Here is a 15,424-nt window from a genome sequence, read left to right on the forward strand (position 1 = left end):
CTGACGAGGGCCTTTGAGCCAAGGGTCGGTTTCGAGCCTTAAGCCTCGCGCAGATTGACGCTGAGTAGAAAATCTCGGCGCTCCTACTCCGCAATTCCTGAAATTCCGATAGCCGCGGATTTATTTCGGCCGGTGGACCTCCCTGATCATCGGAGTCTCTGCTCCGTTGAGCTTCTCTATGCCTGGACGGAGTCGAGAGTCTTATTCCCTTCGCGCTGTCGACATTTGACCGATCACATTCGACACTTTGAGTGAAGTGAAACCATTTTCAAGATGCTAATTAGGACCGAAGCTGTCGGAGCACCATCTCTCTTAAACGATGGAATTCTCCCGGGACATTGTCAGGTTTAGTTCAGCTCTGCTTGCTCTCTTCAAGCGGCTCGCTCTTTCAATGAGTTCTCCTCCTGCTTCTCAGGGCTCGGAGAACGGAAACCGCAAAGTGTCGGATCCTAGTGCTCACAGCGCCGAGAGATCTTCACCTTGCACCCAGATTCTGTCGCCTTCATTTCCGGTCGAGGGGCAATGGTACATCGCTCAGCAGCGGATCTTGACTGCACATTTCCCCTGAGAGCCCCTATCGCGGAGAAGCAAAAAAATACCCAAAGAGACGAATGCTGACTGCGTTTCTCCAAGAATATCATCTACGAGGATCCCGGAGGTGTCTGAGCTTGTACCAGGGAACCAACTTTTCAGAGGGGTTCCAACGAGCACCTGAGAGCGGCCAATCGAAGGTCTGGCGGCTCGCCCTCCTGGATGATAACGAGACTATCGATGCACTCGCTGGAGATGTGCAAATTGATTCACATGCTTACGGAGGTCTAGTGCGAGCCGATTTCCGGGCCCTCCTGCTGAAAGGCTCATCGTGAGCGAGGAGGCGAAACGGGCTTGCTCAGACTAAAGGAGTCCGGAGTTCCGATAAGAAGGTTTGCAGCCGAGCCCCTTATCCTCCACGGAACACCGCGGCCGACTTCAGAAACCAATGAGATTAACTCATGAGGAAAACTCCTTCCAAGCCGGATGATCACCGATCCTTCCATCTGTTGAATCTCGTTCGAAACAGGGAGATCACTCCGAGAAGAACGATCTTCCCTATCCCTATGAAGTCAGAGTTCTCGGAAGGCTTTCCCTAGGAGACGTTCCGCATCTGACTGTGCTTCATTCAAGGAGTTCTGGCAAGTTCGGCTTCAAGGAGTGCTGCTGACCAGAGTCTGAATCGGCGGGTCAGGCAGGGCAAATGCCCCTCAAGTCCCGCCTACGAGGGTCCCCTTCACCGGATACAAGATTTCCGCATCGGTGTCTACCAGAGCGAAGTCCCCTGGAGCCTATGGGGAAAGGAGCGGGATTTCAGGGAACGAAATTCCAGCCGGCTTATCGGAGAGCGCTCGGGTTTTCCGGGAATTCCTGCTCATCTCGAGGAGACCGAAGGTTCGAGGAATCCTCGGCGTAGCCTCTGTTCGAGGTTTGCCTAAGACAGGAGCATAGAAAACGTCGAAGAATAGTCTGAAACTAAGCGCTTCCGCCGGGCGGTACGCAGCCGGCATGCAGAGAATCTTGAGCGAGAATACGTTGAAAGCGCCGGCGCACCGGCAACCGAGCTTCCGCCAGTCCTACCGGCGCCTCTCAAGCGAAAACTCGTGTTTGCGCAGTGTCGCTGCACCCTAGCTGAAATCTTCGTCGAGTGAACCTTATTTTATTGCGTACCACAACTCGAACCAGGCGTGGATCCGTGTGGTACGTTTCATTGATTTGGTGACAGCTTGCAAACAAAGTAAGTCGGCGGCGATTGAGCGGTGGTGTGTAAAGCCAGAGGCGACTAGGAGCTCAAAATATCATCGTCTGGATGAAGAGGAGGTAAGAATCGGCGCGGTTTGCGTCAGTGCTTTGTGCGGAGGACTCGTATCTCTCGATTCGAACCGGTCTTTGGTGTCTGTGGAGGAACAACGAAACCCTGTGAAAGCCATCGGCCGCAGCAGCGGCAGCGGCAACAACGACGACGACGACGCTCCCGGGCTTTCGAATACCGCCGACGTCAAACGTGTTTTTCGTTCGAGGCTTCCACTCTCTCGAGCTGGCTCTGCTCGTCTATCGGCATGAACTGGATTCTCACACTCTCCCGACTTTCGAGTGCAAACATCACAACTTAACGGTATGCGCCGGGAGATGTTGGCGGGCGGCGTTATGACGTTCCTCGTATCCACTGATGCTGGTGGACCCGCTGTAGGAACCGAGATTCTCATACGATACTCAGGCGAGCCTGTGAAACTCTGGGCAGGCCATGGAATGCAAGATTTTCGAGCGTGAGGTTCTAATTCTGCGAATTCCCCACGAGTCTCCGTCGGTGAACATCCATGGTTCCCCTAGTACACCTGCTCTTCGGTGGAGTCGAGAGGGATCCTTGAGAGTCCCCGTCCCTTGAAATCTTATGGGAGCTCGAACTTCCTGGCTCGAGATTGGAGCTCCATGCGGCGCGTCAATAGACGAACGGTACAGAATATTTGTTGCGCTTGCTTCCTCCGGAAGTCGAGTGGATCCTGAAGTATTGATCACATCGGGAATCACGCTTCTCCGATCCCCTTGTCGACCTACGCTTACCGTATTCGCTGCCCACGGCGATCGTACCCAGGACTGTTTATCGTGTGAAATTCGGGTTAGTCTTCCCCCTTCCGGTATTCTCACGAGGACCCTATATGGCTGCGCAAAGCTCGAAATCATTCCCTGGAGCTCGGACCGCTGCAACTGCAAATACGAGGCGCTGCTTGGACACGTGAGAGCGTTTCGATGATTTACAGTCCAGCTGACGGAAGACATTTCGATAGTCTCGACACTCGGTCAGAGCTAACTCTTGCGTTCGATGAGATTTCCGATTCTCGCGTTCAGCTATTGCTGAGCTCTCGGTCCCGGATGACGAACTTATCATGTGAGAACTCCCGAGATTTTTGAGAGCTTCTTCAGAAAGACATACGTATTCTGCGGTCCCCATTAGGGAGATCGCAGGCAGGAAAAATCCCGCTCTCGTAGTGGAGTGGAATCCATGGTCCTTGGTCGGTTCCGGTCACTGGAGTCTCGGAGGATCTCAGTACCCTAAGAAAAAATTGAAAGATGAAACCGGCATCTAGTTGACCCAGACTGCTGAACTCTATTTCCCGTACCGGATTTCCTCCTCCCGACGCAGGTATATCCTCTAAATCATCCGAATTTTCATTACAGATTGAATGAACGTAAAGCGTGAGCCGGTGAATTTCGGCGGTGGGCCTGGGGGGGATTTGGGTCCCCCCGATGGGAGTCCCCATTGGAAGGGCATGGATGGCTCGCCTCACCCTCCGCATCCTCCGCCACATAGTTTGGGCGGACATCCGGGCCATCCTGCCCATCCGGGACACCCACATGGACCTCCGATGGGTCCAGGTGGTCAGATGCCCCCTCATGGACCCCCTGGGCCTCCTATGCATTCGCCTCATGGACCTCCTCCTCACCCGCATATGGTTCCCCATCCACCGTGAGTATTTATCGAGAAGAGTCGTTCCGAACAGTTTTTCATTACCATAATTACCGAAGCTTGTTCGACCCGGGAAATAGCCCCAAGTTCCTCAAGTCTGATTCCGAACCGAATTAGCTATGGCCACGCGTCGATTCCCGGCCTCCAATTTCACGATGTCTCATCGAAATCTATGACCATGCCTTGCAAACCGGGAAACTTCTCCTAGGATTTGAGGCATGCAATCGGGTAAATCCCCCCGGGCTTTCCGATCCTTGTAGCGACCTGGAGTAACGTTATGGAGACCTATAAGGAATTCCACCCCATCGACCATAGACGCTACGACTCTCCGATTCATCCGGAAGGTCGTCGGAAATTTAAGGGAGATGAATCCGCACGCTTTACGCCGATAAATTTGAAATGACTATGAACGAGTGCCGGAATTCTCGTTACGCATACTTCGGGTCCGCCGCGCCACTTTCCTGAACGCAGTTTCCCTCTTTCGCCTTCTCCCGCCGATTTGGCGGCGTCTAATCAGTTTAGATATAGCGCTGTGGTTCCTTCTCGTAGCAGGCCGGCCACCAGCGCCATCATCGTTTCTTTATACACACTTTCTGCTGCTGCTCCTGCTCTGCTACTGACACTGAAACGGCATGGAAGAGCGCACTGGGCAGTTGGTAGACGGCGGACACTCACAGACGCGAGCACGGCGAGTTGTCTCTTGGTGCTCCATCTGTTGTGCGCCGTCTCGGCAGCAGTTGCGGCGCACCGACAGCAGACGGATAGGGGGAGGAAAGATTATTCCTGACTCTCTCCTCGAAAACACGGTCGCCGTTGATATAATTTTCCCCCACCCTCGCTTGCTCGCCCGCAAAGAAGCGCCGGAGAAAGAAACGCTTTCACTTGTCGAAGATTCTTCGCGTTCCCCTTTTCTTGCGTCGAAAACGTCCGGGAGGGTTACTCGCTCTGGGATCTGATTGACGTTTTCGAGCCGACAGTGAACATTCACACTGTCAACACTGTCGTTGACGATTACGAATTTGCATCGTGCGCTCTGATTCCCAGCCACCGGTGTTTTTTCTGGGAGGTGTTGTGATGAGCTGCATCGGATTGTAGCTCCCTACCGTCTTTGTAGCGTGGAGCAAAGACGAGTGTACGGAAACCAGTAAAAATGACAGTGGTCGGAGGTATCGTGCGGGATTTCTTCCACCCGAATCCATCATCCGGTCATTTGCGGTGAGAAACGACCCACTTGTTCCGAAAAGCCGTCCGGAGGCACAGACTCTAGATACGATGCCAGTGCTGGAGTGCAATTTGTCACTTGTTCCATCTGGCTCTCCTGTTCTTGCACGGGCTACGTCGCTCACGTCTTTCATGAGCTACCGAGCGCTTATCTCGAGTGCCCGATTCTATAGCTTCTGTCTTATCAGAGTAAGTCTCGACGAACTAAGGAGAATAAGCTTTTTGGAAACGACTCCGCTGCGTCGGACCGGCACCATATGAAACCGAGCTGCCGCGTTCGGCCGCTAAGTTCAGTGACTTCTGCGTGTTCTTGGAGCGGCCCATATAACTTTACTCAACCTTCATCTGCTGCGAGCTATTCCGCAGAGCGATCGGGGAGAAAGGAATACCGTTCTTGGGGAATCTACGACAGGCCGGCTGAGAAAAATCTGGGGAGTCATAGGGTCTCGAAGTCTCAGTAGTAGAAATCCCTGACCTATGTATTGCTCTAGGATATCGATCGGGGGCGGTTCAGCATCCGGTTCGAATCCCGAATTCCTTCAAGCGAAAATTCCCTGTAGATGACAGCATGCTCTTCGTTCCAGACCATTCCCATCGAGACCTCCGCCTCGGCACCACGCGCAATTCTTCGGCCAAACAGAGTATCGAATTTACGAGATGAACAAGAGATTATCCCAGCGAACAGAGGTGAGTTCATCGGGGCTCTCGGTCCTTTCTACCGCAGAAGTAGAATAGACTTGCATAAGAAGTGAAGAGGGAAAGCGATTGTTCATCCTTCAGGGCATCTATTCTAGAATCCTCTGGGTAGATACTGTGAATTTATCAGGATGATTCCCGATTCAATTCGTGGCAACCTGCGGTTCGGCGGCTCCCGAGAGTACACCCCTAATCCATGATATCTGGCGCATTTCAGGACAGCGACAATTTGTGGTGGGATGCGTTTGCAACAGAATTTTTCGAGGATGACGCAACTCTGACCTTAACGTTTTGTCTGGAGGACGGGCCGAGGCGCTACACGATAGGGCGAACCCTCATCCCACGATATTTCCGCTCAATTTTCGATGGCGGTGTTAATGAGCTGCAGTTCCAACTGAAGCAAGCGCGAGAGTCTTTTCATAACTCGTTCATCTCCCTCGACTGCGACCAAGCTTTCATGCACACGACGCACGGCAAACCGTCATCGCCTATATTCCCCGGTGAGTGATAAAATCTGTGGAGCGGATGGATCCCTTATTCCAGAGGCTTTCACGAGCTCATTCTCAGAGAATAATCTACATGAATAAACGCCGCCTATCCGACCCTAGGTGGCCGTCCTGACCCGTTGAAGGACCAGGCGTCCCGAGACAATGCAGTCTTGGTGGCGACGGAGGGCCGGCTGATCGTCGAGTTCACAATCGAAGATATCATGAGGATCAAAAGCTGGCACTTCGCCACCAGGACGCACCGGGAACTGGTGCCCAGGGCGCTCATCGCACTGCATCAGGACCCCCAGGTGAGCGGGCTCGATCTGATTCTGCCCATTCATCTATCGAAAGAAGAAATCCCCATCGAATCATTATCCTGCTGTTTAGCTCAAGTCCCATAGTGAGCGCTGCTTTGACTCTAGGTGATGGACCAGATGTCGAAGAACTGCACTCGGCAGGGCTTGACAGGTTCTACCTTAAACTACCTGCGGCTTTGTGTGATCCTCGAGCCTATGCAGGAGTTGATGAGTCGGCACAAGGCATACACACTGTCTCCACGGGACTGCCTGAAGACTACGCTCTTTCAAAAATGGCAGCGGATGGTCGCTCCACCAGGTAAGCCGCTTCTATCAAACCTCTCCGCCACGGATTCGAGACCGCGGCTCGCTACCGTGTGGCTGTTTCCCGAATCGCTGCGCCGGAAGCCGGCTCGAGATAAACTGCATAGTGTGCTGAAGCTTGTGTTAAATAGCGCTCTTCTCACACTGCCGGTCTCTTGATCACGAATTTTGACAACGATGTGACGTCTAGACGACAAAGGTCTTAGACTCGAAACGTCTGCAAATCTCGGATTGAATTATGCTATGTTGACTGATCCTTCGTTACGACTGAATTTTTTATCGTTTCGTTCCTCGGTTTCATTTTCTCGGAACTGCTACTCGGTTCGTCTTCGATCGAAAAACGGTTTCGCTCCGCCATATCCAGAATGAAGAGGAATAGTCAAAAGCTGTCGCCTGGGTGTCTTAATCGAAGAGCCTTGGTTCACCGCGTGCTCTTTCTTTCCGAAATCGAGCTCGCGGGAGGCAAGACGTCGTTTCATCTCTCCCCTTATTCTGATTTCCCTGGGTCGGTCTCTAATAAGAACGATTCTTTTTTCTGAATCTCCAGCTCCCCCACCGGTCAGGGCTTCAATGCCACCAAACGACATGAAAATGATGCCCAACCCAGACTTAGGTTTGTGTTTATCGATCTTCAAACTAACCCTGCTTCATTTTGCGTCCGCCTAGCCTCGTGCTGATCATTCTTCTTTCCCCTGTAATCTTCCTTGGTTCCGATTGGTTCGTCTTGTTCTCTGTATGTTGTGTTCAGCTCCGTGTCAGCTCGAGACTTCGGAAAATGCGTCGTAGCTTATTTATTCTCTTGACCTAATTATCGAATACAACCTGCCGTCCTGAGTCTTCGGAACGATGTTCGGGTCGGAAACGTGTTTCCATTGATCTCCTCGCCTGTTGCCGTCTCGATGTTCATCCGTACCTCTACATCCATGAATCAGCCTGTTGCATGCCGGAACTAAGTTGATGCCCTCGAATAATTTGCTTCTGAGAAGTTTCTGATCGATTCATGAAAACTAATTATGGCAACCCCACAGAGTCTCAGAGACCTGCCTCCAAACGGCGAAAGCGGAAGACGTCCACGGCAACGACCGGTGCTGGCAGTAAAAAGAAGAATATGAGCCCGGGGCCCCCTCAACCCTTCATGGGGGGACCTCCGGGCGGTCCAGGATCGCAAGGGTGAGTCCGAATACCTATCGAGCGGATGATTGTGGGTGTTCAAGCGATACGCCGTCGTGGAGACGGCTCGACCTGAATATTGTGATCTCGATTCGATCATCACCAAGCAGTATATCGGATTGAGAAATGGACGTATACATTTCTGAACACACGGCTGATATACTCTGTGTATGCCTGATTTAGGTAGACTAGATCCAGGTTGTATCGGGCTTCGGGCTCATATCTGAGCAATGACGTGTTGAATATGGACGCGAAATAGTGCAGCTTGAGTTTGAGAACATGAATGGAGGTAGGTCCTGAGAGTTATCCTAAGAAGATGTTTCATCTTGCAGTTACCCCACCCCACCGCCTCCACCGTTTCTGCGAGAGCAGGATGTCATGGTCGTGGGAGAGCCCTCATTGATGGGGGGAGAATTCGGAGATGAGGACGAGAGACTAATAACGCGGTTAGAGAACACTCAATACGATGCGGCAGCAGCTCAACCACCTCCACCGAATAATGGTGGCGGAGTGCTTGGAGATCCGGAGAATGCAGGAGAAGATTTTGGTTGGAACCCTGATAGAGCTAGCGCGGGACCCGGTGGACCTCCTGATGAGAAAAAAAGCCCTTCTCAAAACTCATAATGTAAATAGTATTCTATCACTCAGAATGCAAATCGAGTGGAAGCACGACGGAGAAGGGCAGATCTCGTAGAAGCGACAGCTGGATGGTCGCACAGATATGCGTGACGAATTTAGGGGAAATTATTTCAATTCAAAATCTTCATTTACCTGTCATAGGTAAGGAATACTACAACGAATGAGTGAACTTTATGTATACGCGCGGTGAGGAAGGAAAGCCCAAACGAACGGTACCCAAAACTCTCGGAGCCATAGCAGCATTCTTGAGGGGAAGGAAAATGCAAGGGAATGCACGGTGGGGAATGGAAAGGTGGTTCAGTTTCCGACGAAATCCCAATTATCTTCCCTGAGTTTTCCGTCGGATCAGTCGGATGAGAAACGCAACCTTTTCGCGTTGCATTCAATGCAGGCGAATCGACAACTAGAGCATTTGAGTGACGGCTCATCATGACCGTCGGTCATATGCGCAATCAGATGACGGTCGAGAGAGACTTCTCTCAACTCTCGAGCGTCGGCGCCGACTTGGTCATTCCCTCCAAAATCCCGCCGACGTCTCGAATACGGTATTTTTGTGCTTCTCGGTTTGGGGGCGTTCTTCCGCTCGGCGGACGCTACACCCGACATTCTAGATCGGTGCTTGCGGTCATGTTCCTGGTCCACTCGAGCTCAGCCCGAAAACTTTTTTTCGGGGTTGAGTTCAAGCGAGAAACACGGTTCGCTCCGACTGACTCGCAATCTCTGTCATAGAGACGGGAAGTCGGGAAGCGATAGCTGAACAAAATTTCCGCAACATTCGATGCATTCATACGCTGACGAATCCATGCGCAAGAAATCTTGAATGAAGATTCGGAAATCGTTCAAATCGTTGAAGAGCATACTTTGTGGAATCCTGATCTTGTCAATGGCATTTTTTCTTCGTTTCAAAGGACTCAAGGGGGGAGCTGATCTAGTTGCGGAATACATCCTAATCAATCTCTGGCCACTTAGCTTTCAACGCGGGAACGTTCCCAATCCATGACAGACGATTTGCGAACGAAAGCGGTGTTGCAGAGCAGAGATTTCACAGTTCATTTCTCGATGTCTTCATTAGTTAGTTCGAGTCTTCTAATTTATTTCTCCTACATGATGATCACTTCGGCATTGTGGACAATAGCGGTGATGAAGTAAGGACTAAATTATCATCATTGTTAGGTACGTTTGTTTCATGTAAATAAAATTATGTAAAGCTTATCAGACTCTAGATCGTTCTCAGTCCAAGCTAAATGTAGCAGGTATTTTGCTCCATTCTATTCGTCCTCACTAGGACCAACTCGAGGGAAGAGCTTCGACGATACCGAGAATAATCGAGGCGCAAATCTTAGTGAATAGATTTTTATTCCCGATAGAAATAACAGAATCCTTGGAATAAAGGTGCGCTCAAGCTCGAGCAGCTGTGTTAGAGTATATCGTCAGCAACAACACGCAGCCGCCACGAGCTCCAAACCGACTACGATAACAAAAAGAAAACTTTACAAACACTCCACATTTTCACGAGACCGTGGGAAAAGGTTCAAGGTCTCTGACGTCAGCAAGGAATTCATTCCATAAAGTGTCACGTCTTGTCATGACTTCCGCACATTATTCAATCCTAGGTAACCAGAGCGCCGGTCTCGGTGTCAGAGATCCTATCTTCGAGACATCCCACGACTCAACGACTCCAAGTCACGTCTAAACTTGCAGGACGAGTCCGGCTGCGCTCACGTTGTCGCCTCCGCCACCTGTCTGGAGAACTTTAGTACAGACTAGCACGGGAGCCACACAGAATTCGACTTCGACTTTCGTTCCCTGGAGCACTTCGTTCCAGCAACGTACAGGTTCGTCGGGATCGAAAGGAATCCGCTGTCGATTCGGGCCGTTCGTAGTTGTGAAGGAATCGTCCATGATGATCTGGAATGTTTATACATCGGTAGCACGAAAGGAGAAATTACTCATTTCACAAGCAGTCCATTCCCATTCCGATCGAGGGCTCTCGGCCAGCCTCTCTCTTTCAGGTATGTACCTTCGCTCGGTTGATGTCTATGTCGTGTGAGCCACAAGTGTGACGATGCGCTGTCAGAGCGGATTTCGCCGCCGAAGCCCGTGTGTTCATCCATTCGAACACGGAATGTTTAGGATCTCGGACGACTCGGAGGATCGCTTGGAAGGCTAGCGTGTGGATATGTATTCTCGACAGTGGTCGTCCGTTCGGCGCTGAATCGTAGAGACTCCTGCGAAATACTGTCTCAATGTATTGGGGAATCTCGCGCCGCGAATCTAGCGCAGAACGTGCGATCGAATGATCGTCCGCTGATGGATGAGCGAGCAAGGAGACGGACTTACTGGAACAGTTCCCGCGTCTGATCGAGAACCGTGGCTACCCGAGGATAGCTATCCGACACGTAGGAGATGTTGTCGTATTTCAACAACGAGTTCAGATTCGCGAGCTCTTGCTCGTTCATACCGAGCGACTGCGATAAAGGGAGGACTTGGCGGACAATCCGTTTCAGAAGGTCATGATCCACGAACGAGCCCATTTCGAAATGGATCGCGGTACTCGTCGGAATTTCTTGCAGAACTGTCAGCAATCGGTTCATGGACGAATCGAGTTGTCCTGGAAAGGACACCGGCAGAATTCTCAATGAACGCATCGAAGAGGGGCCAGGAAGGAGCCAGATTCCGTCTGAGCGTATGCGACTGGATCGGGAAACGACCACTGAGCTCATCTTGTGCTTATCGAACATCCCGAGCAGCATTGCGTTGGAAGAGAATCGATACCTTCTCGATATGGGAAGTTGTCCATGACGTGCACCCCACCGAGGACGAAAAGAGACGGTTGGAAGTTCTTCATCTTATCGTCGAAGCCCTCTATGGAACGGAATCGCGGGTTCACGTGGTCGTTGTGTATGATGAACCTCAGGGGAGATGATGATAATTCTCAATATTTCTCCACGAAACCTCGAGCTCGAGGTTCCTTGAAATCGTTCACCGGAAATTTCATGAATTCTCCATCGTGAGCGTTTGACTCATCGAAAAATCACCTGTTGGCTCGGGGAGCTTTATATTGGATGAATTTTTCGCCGGCGGCATATTCCAATAGCATGTGGTAGTCATCCTCGTCTATTTCCGGGCCCGCGACCGTGACCCCTTCTGGTAAGCTTTCCTTGAGATCAGCAGACATATGACTTCCGAGTAGCACTTGAGCTCCCTCAAGAGCGAAACGTGTCGCCAACAAAGCTGCGTTGCCCCCGAGCGTCGAACGCCACTCGGAACTTGACTTGGCTTGTTGGAGAACCTCACGGAACAGTGTGGCATTAGCGACAAACCGCCTAAAGGGAGAGAGGATACATTCAAAAATGAATGAAAGATGAATTCCTCGAATTCTGTCGTATCCACATCTATACCCGGAATCGAACCAGGAGATCTTCCGAGACTAGCTCTTGAACTCACTCCGCGGCGGCTCCATGTTTAAAGTAGTAGGTGAAAGTTTCCAGTAATTCATCGTGCGTATTCAAGACGTCATGATTTCTCGGTCGCTCCGGCGCTTTCAGGTTTCTAAAAACATGTCTTGAGGGTACGATGACGTCCAGGCAGGCCCCGAAACCTACCGCTATTTTCAACGAGGGCTCCACCTGCAGCTGTGAAGTAAAGCATGTTTGACTCATTAAATCAGTGTTCCTGGGAGTGCGGATCATTAGGGGCCATTGATCGAAGAATTCCATTCTCAGTCGAGCGATCATAAGGCCGAGAGCAGTTACCGCTTCATCTTCTCTCATAAACTAGAAGAGGTCATGGATTTCGATGTTTTACAGAAGGAATACGCGATGATTGTCGAGAGATAGCGGGCAGGCCTGAACAGCGCCCCGCTGAACATCTCTAGGCTGCTTACCTCGGTTTCTGTTTTGAGCAGTCCTTGCAAAATTAGCTGAAGTCTATGCTGAGTTTGATTCTCATCGCTTCGATTCATCCACAGCGCAACCACCAGAACTAAACAAGCACCAGATAGCAGAAACCAGCTCACTTTTCCCACAGCCATGATCACAAGTGGTCTTATACATTGATCGCTTCCGAAAGACCTTATTCTGTTCGAGTTTGCTCCACGCGTCGCTCGCACCAGCGACTCCGCGTGTGGTTTCCTCCAAAACAAACGTCATCACACGGCGGTTTCAAAAATTCGCGCCCCGCATTCTCGCTCGCAAACGTCAGACGATGTCGTCGCAACATATTCGGTCCGGGCTTCCAGCAAGCCGGTCCTGTCAGAGAGAGAGAGCATCCACCACGAATGGGAGAACGACGTCCTTGCAACATTTTCCCCGACTCTCCAGTCCGAGAATCGACCGCTCCGGGAGGTTCCGATTGCGAGGCAAACGATGGGTGGGGGGGGGGAAGGCGGCGCGCCACTGGCGCGGGAGAGGCTTTCTCCGAATTCGAAAATGGAAGATCATTGCTCTCCTCGCGACCCCGCACTCGATCTCCACCTCCAATGAATTTTCGGGTTCCGCTTTTGCATATCACATATCACATTGAGGGGACTGAACTATCTCTGGATCAATTGTTGACATGGCGGCACTGATGACGACGACCAGCTCGAGGAACATATTCCGCGAATTCGCAATATATCCTTTCCGGATATCACTCATCGAATACTGACGAGCTAGTCTCACCATCTAATCCGCTCGGAACAGTTCACACGGAAATTTCTGGAGCACATTTCTCTATCGGGTATCCTCTGGGGACCTGCTGGAGCCCGCGGAATTCCGACCGAAAGAACTCCTGGCGATAGTCATTACACATTCCGTGCTAAGAACTGAATCAACCATCAGGGTTCAATCAGACAATGTACTCTCTTTCTCCCATGCTCGAGCTTTCCCTCTCCGGAGCGGGGCCTGCTTAGAGCGGGCCCATCGCAGAGTGAGAGCTCTCTTGGTCGCAGAAACCTCCCTGGCAGGCTTTGTCGCTGTCGAACTCTCCGGAGAGGAAATCTCGCTCATCGTCAGTTACGAACAGGATTTCGTGAAACCGCTGAATCGCGTCTAAAAATTAGGTGCAAAAGTTCGTGTCATCCGAGAAACTTATGTCAGTGACTCTTCGCGCGGCCCTTTTCCATGAGCTCGTCTGGGTCTCAGTCTGTGAAAAAGGACCCGATAGCAGTTCTTCCGAATGAAAGCAAAACACCCAGAGGCTCGAGTTTAGGCAAGCTTGTGGGAGAATCTTTCCGGCTCGCATTTCTTCTCTGAAGCGGATTGGCGAGCCCAAACATGTGATCTCGAAATCACTCTGAAAGGAATCAGAATGTCTGTTGCCGGTCCCGTCAGGCGTTGTCTCCGTCGCCTGCATTCACAGCAACGCTGAACCGGCGCGTGAGAAAAATCCTATCTCTTTATCTTCGGCTCATCCTTCTTTCTCTACGCCTGTCTGCCGTCTCTATCTTCGTCTCTATTCAAGGCTCTCCCTTGAGGGATACCGGAACAGAAGCGCCGATGGAAAACCAGACCGGAGACGAGCGGAAGTCCATCCTGAGGCGCACAAACTCCATGGGAGATAAGAAAGAGGTCCGATTTGCTGAGAGACTCGAGCATGACCTCGAGTCTGGGGATCCTAGGCGGAGAGTGGTCAAGAGATCCCTCAGCCAACCTGTTGTGGATGCCCGCCGTCAACCCGTTGACCACGTTAGGGATTTCATGCGGGAGTTTTTCCGCAAGGACAAGAAAGCCCGCGATAGCACAAGCGCCATCGAAGTTTATCAGAACAAGCTGTTCGACGACAGTGATCCTCACGAAAATTCTCTGCGGACGGGTTCCCTCCAGTCCGGGAAGAACGGAGACGTTCTCGAAGGAATTCGCCGGAACAAGCCAATTCAGGGCACCAGGCTTTTACAAAAAGCTTTCTCCATCGATCAAGACCGCATCATGGCACCTGAGTCGCCTTCAGCTCATCAATCGGAGCCGAAGCCGCTTCTTCACTCCGCGAGAACTGGACTCGAGATCATGCTGCAGCACGAGAAGAAAAACTTTCGTCAGTGTGAAGTTGGTGGCCCGTCACCTGAGATCAAAATCGACTTCGTCGAGATCCACGGCCCGTCAGTGAAACCTAAAAGCCCCAATTACCTCAGGAGAATCGACAGTCGCTCGAGTTCTGACCCGGGCCCGTCGACGCATCAGCCGGAACTCCAACGTCCGTCGAAAGCCATGCGCGTATCGAGTTGCACCGTTTTGACGAGCTCGAGAAACCAGCAGCTTCAAGTATTCCCGCATCCCAGACTCCGGAAGAGACCGCCCAAATTATCACAAATGCACACAACGCTATCCCCGGTGACGTCCGTCTCGACCGAAGAGGAGCCCAGCGATGACGCCAATCTGATAGCAGCGACTCAGGAAAGGAGAGAAGCGGAGCATCCAGCTCCCACCTCGGGAAATCCGGAGGTTCTGTCGGAGGCCGCAGCCAGAGACAACCCAGCTCCCGATGGAGCAGCGTCGGATGCCCCTTTGGACGAAAGTACGGTCGGACCCGACGAGCGAGAAGGGGGGGATCTGTCTCCGGCGGACTCCGTACCGGCATTCCGGAGCGTCTCGAGGATAGCAAATCTCAACGAAGTTCTCGAAGATGTTCTAGAGAAAATAAAACGCTTGACAGAACCTATATACACAGAAGCAAGAAATCGAGAGAACGAGTCAAAGGCGAGGTTCGAGCTTTTTTCCGAAGATGAGTTCGAGCTTCTGGAAACGGAGGAAGCGCTGATCGAAGAACTCGAGCAGCAGGTACGCCGTGATTTCAGTCCTCCCGTATCGAGTCGCGCCCAGCCGCAAGCCGAGGGCACGAGTTTCACCGAAACGACGAACGATAAGCAATCCATGGAACCGGCATTGAGGAGCGATTCTCTTACTCCACTCGCTCCCAGTCCTCCATCCCTCTCCGACTGGGACAGCGTCAGATGGGTGAGTCGAGATCCAAATGATAAAGAAATGCGAATCGGGCATTTCGTGGGCGCCGAAGGCCCATTGAAATATCCAGTCATCGGTGACGATCCAGAATCTTCTGGGTTTGAACCGGTACGGCCGGGGACCGGAGGGGGTTCCACAGACTCTGTGTCCCGTATA

General features: G+C 51.7%; 3 protein-coding genes across 3 annotated transcripts in view; 2 read left to right on the top strand and 1 right to left on the bottom strand.

Moving 5' to 3' along the window:
• The first annotated feature begins 3,212 nt into the window (after nt 1-3,212).
• LOC100903108 (LIM domain-binding protein 2-like) lies at nt 3,213-8,315 on the top strand. Its single transcript, XM_029113237.1, has 8 exons — nt 3,213-3,496; nt 5,302-5,404; nt 5,631-5,913; nt 6,022-6,209; nt 6,324-6,516; nt 7,069-7,134; nt 7,550-7,691; nt 8,024-8,315. Exons 1-8 carry the CDS (start codon nt 3,213-3,215, stop codon nt 8,313-8,315), a joined length of 1,551 nt encoding a protein of 516 aa, XP_028969070.1.
• Nucleotides 8,316-9,699: 1,384 nt separating this feature from the next.
• Nucleotides 9,700-12,479, bottom strand: LOC100898878 (ADP-dependent glucokinase). Its single transcript, XM_003739207.2, has 7 exons — nt 12,217-12,479; nt 11,778-11,965; nt 11,369-11,656; nt 11,106-11,242; nt 10,671-10,941; nt 10,351-10,558; nt 9,700-10,238 (listed from the first exon to the last, which is right to left on the bottom strand). Exons 1-7 carry the CDS (start codon nt 12,361-12,363, stop codon nt 10,020-10,022), a joined length of 1,458 nt encoding a protein of 485 aa, XP_003739255.1. The 5' UTR covers nt 12,364-12,479; the 3' UTR covers nt 9,700-10,019.
• A 1,328-nt stretch (nt 12,480-13,807) lies between these two features.
• Nucleotides 13,808-15,424, top strand: part of Dys (Dystrophin) — a 75,804-nt gene continuing 74,187 nt past the window's right edge. The window contains 1 exon segment of the mRNA XM_029113238.1: nt 13,808-15,262. Within this exon segment, the coding sequence (XP_028969071.1) occupies nt 13,808-15,262 (1,455 nt within the window).

Source organism: Galendromus occidentalis, unplaced genomic scaffold (assembly GCF_000255335.2).
Source record: "Galendromus occidentalis unplaced genomic scaffold, Mocc_1.1 scf7180000076440, whole genome shotgun sequence".
Classification (NCBI taxonomy): domain Eukaryota; kingdom Metazoa; phylum Arthropoda; class Arachnida; order Mesostigmata; family Phytoseiidae; genus Galendromus; species Galendromus occidentalis.